The sequence below is a fragment of the Pavona decussata genome, unplaced genomic scaffold, assembly GCF_977016875.1.
Source record: "Pavona decussata unplaced genomic scaffold, jaPavDecu1.1 SCAFFOLD_41, whole genome shotgun sequence".
Taxonomy (NCBI): Eukaryota; Metazoa; Cnidaria; class Anthozoa; order Scleractinia; family Agariciidae; genus Pavona; species Pavona decussata.
Window position 1 is genome coordinate 1,555,039 of NW_028145463.1, and position 9,261 is coordinate 1,564,299.

A 9,261-nucleotide genomic window follows, 5' to 3' on the forward strand; every position below is an offset into this window, starting at 1 on the left:
CATTAAATGGTCCCCATAGTGGCTAAGTTCTAATTTCTCCACTTAATCAAACATGTAAGTCAATAATAAAGGAACTGATCACCAAGGATTAACTGTCTTCAGTTGATGTTCAAATAAATACCGAATCTCCCAACTACTAGCCTTAATTAAGGAATATTCGGAGGAAAGGGAATACACACGTTGATATCGAGGGTTTTAATGAGTTAAACTGTTTCATGCGCTGGGATCTGTGTTGCGGTAATTTTCAACACTTGAGCCAACAATAGGAGCATCATAATTATCTAGCCTAGACTGAGGTCTAGTGCATATTTCTTTGGAATTTCTTTCACTTCACTGAGAAAAAACTTCATAATTAATGTGTAATGACTTGCACTTGGTGCCTATTTACTAAAAACCAATTATTTGTTTAATTGCCAGTCACTTTTCCTGGTCCATCACAATAGGCCTTTTCCGAGTTGCTGTGAACATTACTATGAAAGTAAGGCCAAGTGCAAAGCTTTTCATATGAAAATTACTTTTGTTTGCATGTGAATGAAAACTAATTTTCATAACAAAAGCTTTGCCCTTGGACCTTGCTTTCACCACGAGCTTCAACCCAACTCAGAAAAGACCTATCAAGAGCTTTCCCTCAAAATAGGCAATCGCTTGTTTGGCCAAATAGCTAAAAAAAAAAAAAAAGAAAAACCACTCAAATTGTCCAGTCTTAGCATGCACGTATGTAGTTTATATGCTACATCCAGACTTTAGGAGAGCAAAATAATATAGCTCCACATTTGGCACATGAACTCCATAGTGCATGCAGGGACTGGACAAGTTTAGTGCACTTTTTCCGACTTTTGGGGCCAAGAAAGGTGATACAACACCCCTTTTGCTGGAAAACCTGTTAATGGCTCAGTGCATTATCAACGGACCTGCATTGTATTTAGCTTCTTTTCTTGGGTTGGCTCAGATTTGCTAGATTTTTTGCATGCAGGCTTTCCTTTTCTTCAAGAAATACTACCCAAGGTTTTTTCTCCTCATTTTGGGATGAGGCCATAACAATGGGTTTTTACTCCAAATGAAATGCAAAAATAAAAAAAACCCCTAGGATATACCATTTCTTGAACACACGAGTAATAAAACTTCCTTCCATGAAGCAGGAGGCTCGAGTAAACACAGTGCACAAACATGATCTTTTAACCTAATTGAGCCAAATGTTTTTGTTTTCTTAGAGGTCCGATCCACTGCAGTGATTATTGGCAGTGAAAAGTGCAATGGTTGGTTGAATCTTGAACTTCAGAGTCTGCATGTTATTGAAAGGCGCAGTATTGTAAGATAGCGGTGTCTGCTGGAAGTGCATTGTCTCTTTGCCATCACACAGGCATTGGGATGGGATGTAATGGTTAGGTTTTGATAGATCCAAAACAATGTACAAGAAACACAGCAACAGTTTCATTGAGACACAACCGTCCTTTATTGTTCAACCTCTGACAAACACATGGGCAAAAATAATATCAACAGTCAAAATCCAGTTTTAGGGGTTACAATATTTTAACCTCTCATTTTTGAAGACCAAACTAAAAATCACACTTTAAAAAAAAAAAAAGGTATCAGAGGATTAAAAGAGCACAGCCCATCAGGTTGAAGAGGACGTCTGACCAGTGGTCTCTACTCATTCAGGGTCAGCTTGTCAAACTGGTATTCACCCAGTCCGGGGCCAACACGCTTCAGGTTAGTGACATAATCAGAGAACAGCTTGATTGACTCCACCTGCTCTTCAAGGAAATTTTCTTCCAAGAAGTCCATCATCTACCCAAAAAATAACACATATAGGACGGTTCAAAAAGGGTTAACATTTCACCATTTGGAGTGCGAGTTCCCCAGATATAGGAGTTGCCGTTTTGTGTTTCAAATTCATTGAATACAAATGCAATTAACCAGTATATTTCAGATCCTTAAGAAATACATCTACGTCTAGGACAATGTATTTACAAGTACATGTGCTGCACCACCTCAACTTATATTTACCATGATGATTATCCTTCCCACCCTCCCCACAACCTCTTATCCCTTCCATAATAAAGCTTTACCAATGCACAACACCTCCTCTTCAGACAGCGAAAGCTCTCAAGCGGCAGACCCAGCAATACAGGCTAAAGCAAGAGTTTAGAATTCACAAAAGCGAAATAAAATGGACTCCTTTTAGTTTCCGACACATCCAGTTTATTTGTAGCATTCAACAGACTAAAACAGCAATTTTTACAAGGATGTTACGCGGCTTTATATGCCTGGTTCTTTCTCAAACATGAAAAAAGGCAACTTCAATTCTGAAATAAACACTCATTTGATTGTTTTACGCAACAGGCAGTTTCTTGTAACAGATATGACCATTAAATAACAATGTATATATTCCCCTGTAGCATTGTTTCCTGTAATTGACAAATTGTTAACAAACTTTTCCCTAACAATATTTATAACATTCCAATAAAAGGAAAGCTTGTTCCAGGTGAGCTTTATGAAATATTGAAACCTAGCAATAAGTATTCTTAGAAAAAACTACTGGCTGTCAACAAAACAAAGATTACAATGCATTTTTCTATTGCAAGGTAAGTTTGTCAAATGTGTATTCTCCAAGTCCAGTCCCAACGCGTTTCAGGTTCGTCACAAGATCCGATATCTCCTTGATGGATTCAACCTGCTCATTCAGTAAGTCTTCTATTGTATCGCACATCTACAATGAAGGAAGGTAGCCACGATTCTTCTTGTTAATTTGGCAAGAAAAGTAACATTCAACAAGTGAACATTACCAGCAACAAATCTGTTCTGATCTATCTACAGTGCAGCTTATATAAACAAGTAAGGGTGTACAGTAAGCAAGCTTGACACTTGCTACTTCTCCACCCCCAACATTTTCTTGGGTTTCCTGAAAAACTGGTTGGCACCAATGATTTGGAAGTTGAGTGAAAGAATGTTGAGAACTCTCTTGATAAAGTACACAACATAAACATGTACACAACAGGTTGAAGCACTGAACTTTCTTATGCAACATATGCGTGTAAGGAATTACGATGATAAATAACCATCCAAACACTAACCAGTGTATGTTAAAAAAAAAAATTGGAAAACAATTGCTGTAATTTTAAGAAATGAGGATAGATTTCTTCTTTTTTCATTAATATTAATTCGCATAAGCTGTACAGCTGCAGCAGAGAATAGCCTTTTGCATGACAGAAAATCAGGGAAGTGCCCTCAGACTTTCCTAGTTTCACCAGCTCAGCTCCAAAGAGAAAGCCACAAACTCTGCCAATATTTACCATCTGCTGCCGCTAAATGTCAACCCTTTAATCCCCAATACTGTCCAATATACAATTATTGCTCATGATATACTCTCTGCTCAATCAAGCAGTAAGATCAAAGTTTGCTCTAGCCAACCAATCAAATCCAAAACCACTGAAGATCAAGTCGGCGACATTAACTCTGCCTCCCGCACCTGTCATATTTTGGCTCGCAAATCGAAATACCCTGGGCTTAGATGCAACGGTTTTAGTAGGGGGTGTAAACTGGGGGGGGTATCAAACAAGCAGTTCAAAACAACTCATACCTGAGGATCTCCATTCTCATCAGCAACCTTGTGCAAATCAAGCAAGGCTTGATTGACAAGCTTCTCCAAATCCAAAGCGGCAGTGCATGCTTCAAGTCCAGATTCCCACGCCTCCTTTTCTGGCTTCTGTTAAAACAAAAGGTACCAGATATTTACCAAACTAATAAAATTCTAAAACGTTGTTTACTTAACACACCGCAATGCACAGGCTGTATGACAGAATTAATCCAAACTGACAATTATTCTTTTGCTTGTAGCAACAGGCAGGCAAAACATTATTTTAACACCAAAGTGAAGTGCAGATATCGGTGACGTCACCTACTGAATTTAATGCGCCAACTGGAGACCTATTGAAGGCTGAAACAAAAAGTTCTCCTGAATAAATGGTACATTAAAATAACAACAATGTCTGTAGACTGACATCATCCCTGAAGATAACTAATTGGTGGTATGATGTAAGCCTAAATAATCATTGCACATTGCATGTGGCATTCCATGATTATTTATTTAAGCTTATATACTAAGCGACAGAAAAATCTGGAAGCCGTTATAAATTATCTTGGTGCTGAGACTTGTCAAAACAGGTTACACGTTCAACAATTTATTCTCTCTTGACAATAATTGTATTTCTAACAATTAAAGGGGCAGTATCATGGGAGAACGATGGGAGATATCATGATTTTCGGCCAAAATTCACTAACTTTAAACTTTGAACACTGTGTTACTTAATTTCTCAATCGCTAATGTAAAGAAATATTAATAGTGATTCTAAGACGAAAGGTTGAACCAAAATATAGTACAACCGGCGATTTTTAGTGCTTTACGACAGCGAAATTTAAAAACGTCTGCCAGACGTTTTCAAATTTGAATCCCTCTCTATCTTGGTCATCTGCCGGCAAAAATATTCGTCGATAGTTTCTTTGCATTCTGATAGCCTTTTAATGGAATTTTGTCATTACATCTTGGCTGCTATCAACCGAATAGCGTCTTTCCGATTTTCAATGTGTTACTAAAAATAGCGCGATACTGTCCCTTCAAGCAATAGACAAGACTTGTAACCGTTCACGTATATTTAGCTTTGTGAAAAATTGTATAATGATCAAGTAAGCTTTAAGTTACATGTATTTGCGTGCGCAACGCCACTAATTCTAGTCCTTACGCACGAAAAGTTGAAGGATAGTATAGTAGGATCCACCTTTATTAATTGTTCACGACGGGAAGCGTTCCGCAGTTGAAAATATTTGATAAAAATTAGACATTGCGTAATCATGCAATTCATTTCACACAGAACCACCGATGAACACATTGCAAGGTTGTGCAAGCATTCACGGTTCAAAATAGCCCGCGATGAGTAGACCTTTAAACTCGCCAGATTAACCAAGAAGTCGAAAATGTGTTTTAACACAAAGTTCGTTTACGCATTTACCTTGATATCTTGCAATACAATTCGCCCTCCACGCTGATTCTGGTACTTCATGAGCTAAAATTTCAAGCGATCAAGATTGCCGATCAGTGAAGGATAACAGCAAAAATTATTGCATAAGACAAGCCTAACCAAGGCGAACGAACAAACGAACTACCTTTTGAGCGTGCTCGCGTTCCTCATCCGACTGTTTCAGCATAAACTTGTGAAAACCTGGCAAGGCCACATCATCGCGATCAAAGTGATAGGCCTGCAAAGAATGACCCAGGATTAAATAAGGGTAAATTTAGCGAAGAAACAAAAAAAATTCACTGAAAAAACTTAAAAAACGCAATCGTACCATCGACATGTACACGTAGCTAGCATACAACTCCAGGTTGATTTGCTTGTTAATGCCAGCTTCACACAGTTCGTGGTAGTTCTGACGGGCTTGAGAACACATTTTGACCTCTTAAAATCGTCGAAATCGGGGAAAAAATAACGTACGAAAATGTCAAATCTTCGAAAGAAACTGCCTCGTTCAATCACTGTTGAAGCGAAACAATCCAAAATGGCGTTCCTCCGAAGAATAGATGGTCTTAAAGGCATAGTCACGTGCTTCAGTAATCGTAATGTCAAACGCTGATTGGTCAACGTTTCCTTTTTTGGCAACAGCGTCATCATTCATGTGACGAGCAAAAATTGCTGAGTCACACTGACAAATAATCTCGTACCCAGATCTCCCACGGTCAGGCGGCATTCCCGAACCGACTGAGATCAGGGTACGAGATTAGCTGACAAGTTCCATCCCAAATGGGTGCCCTGGGAGGGGAGAGGAACAAGGGGTGTAGGGAGCACGGAAAGTGAGTTTACGATGTTGAGGAGCACGGGAAACTCAAATTTGGTCCATTCCTCGAATTTCTTACCCTGAACTTGAATTCTTCCGGTTGTGCTAAAGACTGTTAGAGCGACCAATTGGTCTTCACCAGTGGATGTAAGTCCGACTAAATGGATAATGAGTTTGTCGCACTTTGATGCTGAACTAGGGCTGTCTTGTTCCTCCCATATGACCTTGTAGTCTGCTGCATTTCCGGTGAGCTCGTAGTAGCGATACTGGAACGCTGTTATCCACAGTTATTTTTTAACGATCTTCTGAGGTTGAAAAGGCAACACATTTTGCTGAGGGCCTGTATATGGTAAGGTCGATGGATTCAAAAGGGGCATTCTTCGATTTAGCGGCCGGTAGATGAAAATTGTCGACAATGTATCTGTTCAAATCCTGGCTTGGTTGCGTAATTCGCATTTGGGGTGATTTGATATCGCTTTTTCCACTAGTCACCAGTGTGGTTTCTTCTTCAAATTCGTGATTCTGTTTACCTTGTGCCATTAGCTAAATATATAGCGGTAGCACATTTACCAGGATACCAGAGAAAAGCCAAAAAAGTTATTTTTTGCCTTCCATGACGAAAAACACGTGCGTTCACAATCCCTGAGGGAAGAATCAGAAGCTCGGTTGGAACAGGCCAGAGGCAGCCCAGTCGTTAGTATTAGACTGTATATATGTGAGACAAGGTTAGAGAACTTTTGAATGCAAAGGTCCACACAACGCAGGAATTAAACTTGCTGGTAATTTTGCCGGATCTCTCTTGTGAAAGACCTCGTGTCAGGCGTCACTTGAACGTGAAAATACAAAACTGAATGCAAGGCTGGCACTACGGCAATGGGCAGATTTATTAGTGGCCAATATTTCGACTAATAGAATTAGTCTTCCTCAGGGCCAGAGCTATACTGAAGGAAAACTGATAATAACGGCTCCTTAAATTAAAGTTTGAAAAATACATGGAAAAACATGATTGGCTAATACATGATATGATGACAGCGTACTTGTAAATATGAGATAACAAAAATATAGTAACGGCTCCTAAAATTAAAATTTGAAAAAATACATGCAAAAAAATGATTGGCTTATACATGACATGAAGACAGCGTACTTGTAAATATGAGATAACAAAAATATAGAAGTGTATAATCAAGGTTCAGCGTTCGTTTTTCCTGTTAATGCCTTCTGGAGATAACGTTTCCCTCTATAAAATTAGAAAAGCCTCGCGTGCCTTACGGCGGGAGGCATTGATGGTGGGTTGTAGTTCGAGAGGGATAAGTCGCATGTCCGCAGTATATAGGGGAAACCAAACGCACGATCCGTGAAAGGTTCACAGAGCACAGACAAGCGACAAACAACCCACATCACGCCAACTCCACAGCAGCAGTCCCTACACACTGCAACTTACCAGGTCACTCTTCTGCGGACATGCGACTTATCCCTCTCGAACTGCAACCCACCATCAATGCCTCCCGCCGTATGGCACGCGAGGCTTTTCTAATTTATAGAGGGAAAACGTTATCTCCAGAAGGCATTAACAGGAAAAACGAACGCTGAACCTTGATTATACACTTCTATATTTTTGTTATCTCATATTTACAAGTACGCTGTCTTCATGTCATGTATTAGCCAATCATTTTTTGCATGTATTTTTTCAAATTTTAATTTTAGGAGCCGTTACTATATTTTTGTTATCTCATATTTACAAGTACGCTGTCATCATATCATGTATTAGCCAATCATGTTTTTCCATGTATTTTTCAAACTTTAATTTAAGGCCGTTATTAAAGCCGTTATTAAAGCCGTTATTATATTTGTCTTCAGTATAGCTCTGGCCCTGAGGAAGACTAATTCTATTAGTCGAAATATTGGCCACTAATAAATCTGCCCTTTGCCGTAGTGCCAGCCTTGCATTCAGTTTTGTATTGAGACAAGGTTATTTACAGATTTTAAGCCGGCCTGCCATTTTGTCGACGTGTAAGGACTCACGTTTCTTTAGAGAGAAGTAACGAAATACCGTGAAACTCCCGTTAAGAGTCAACAACATGAAAGGGAGGTCGGTATTAGAAAGACGAGGGGAGGAGCATGTCTTTTAAACAAAACTTAAACTGGCTCCTCCAAACTTTTACCACACATCCGGAAAGCCATGACACTTGTAAGGTCTTGTAAGAAAAGGATTTCACTGAACGTGAACTTCCTAGTTGCATAACTCAAGAAATAGTGTTTTCGCTGCGGATGCCTTGACAAGGTTTGATTGACACTCTCAACGGTAATACGTGCCTGATGAGTTCCAGTTGTTTGGTCTTTCGGGGTTTTTCAGTCTGTTATATAGTTCTCACTTGTACCCCCACCCCCCCCCCCCCCCGGCGGGGTACTTCCTTATATGGGCTATAAATCTCAAAATCTCAAATCTTTATTTTAACACGGTAAAAATCCATCAGGTTTTGGTACAATTTAAAATACAACTACATAACAATATTGAGAAACAATAATTATTTTTAGAAGAAGCTAATTCTTCATCATGATGTTTACGGCAACCCCCCTGGGGGATTGGGTACTCCCCTATATGGGCTTTACGGGGACGTGCCGCTGGATATAGGTTATAGTTTTTGGCCCTTCTGCCCTGAACAGGGTATATAATTTCAAGCGAGTCTGTCCTGGACCCGTCCTAGACAGGGTGTGGTTGCAAGACTGTCGTCGTAGCATTTGGCAATCTGAAATCAGAGACGTTTGTCGGTACGTGTTTATTTTAGTAAACAATTCTTCACGTCTATTAAGTTTCCACCTAAGGTTCAACCCCGGACTCCCATATGAAACAGACGGGGATGCTGGTCGTCTCGCTTAGGGGTGTAAATTTTGGATTTTGGTCTCGCTTAGGGTGTTCCGGGCAAAGTGTCAATATTTTAAGCCGCCAAGGTCTCGTTTAGGGTTCCGTAAAGAAACACAGAATTACGCGAAGAGACAGAAGTCAAATTTTCTTTTTAACTTGTTTTCTTTACCGCATTAGGAGTCAAAATTTGCTTAAGCCACGCCCAGATTGGTCTCCTTTGTAGGTCACAAAAAGCTTGAGCCACGCCCAGATGGTCTCCTTTAGGGGTTAAATTCAAAATTTCCGACAAGCATCCCCGTCTGTTCCATATGGGAGTCCCCCCGGGGGTTCACCGCTGTTAATGCGAAATTTTAGGATTTTCGCCATCACTTCTAGGTAATGATTGCTGCTCGCGTTTCAATGCGTGTAACATCACGTCCGGTAAGTGACAGTGGGCCTTTAAATGGAATTACTTTTGCCAATAAACACTTGTGTAAAACAAGGAGTTAGCTGTTGTCCTTTGTCCTAAATAGGGTCTTAAAATAGAGAGCGTTGTCCTACACCGGGTTGGGAATTTGGGGTTATGTTTG

The 9,261-nt window shown here is 39.9% G+C and overlaps 1 protein-coding gene across 2 annotated transcripts; it reads right to left on the bottom strand.

The window, feature by feature from the left end:
- Window positions 1–1,429: 1,429 nt before the first annotated feature.
- On the bottom strand, window positions 1,430–5,570 carry LOC146482969 (soma ferritin-like). 2 transcript variants are annotated; one of them, XM_085106624.1, is made up of 5 exons: window positions 5,344–5,563; window positions 5,161–5,253; window positions 5,007–5,060; window positions 3,581–3,706; window positions 1,430–1,788 (listed from the first exon to the last, which is right to left on the bottom strand). In XM_085106624.1, exons 1-5 carry the CDS (start codon window positions 5,443–5,445, stop codon window positions 1,648–1,650), a joined length of 516 nt encoding a protein of 171 aa, XP_084962750.1. In that variant the 5' UTR covers window positions 5,446–5,563; the 3' UTR covers window positions 1,430–1,647. The 2 variants fall into 2 exon arrangements, with proteins under 2 accessions (XP_084962750.1, XP_084962751.1); XM_085106625.1 differs by lacking the exon at window positions 1,430–1,788 and adding an exon at window positions 2,180–2,710 and having other exon boundaries at window positions 5,344–5,570.
- Between the last annotated feature and the right edge of the window lie 3,691 nt (window positions 5,571–9,261).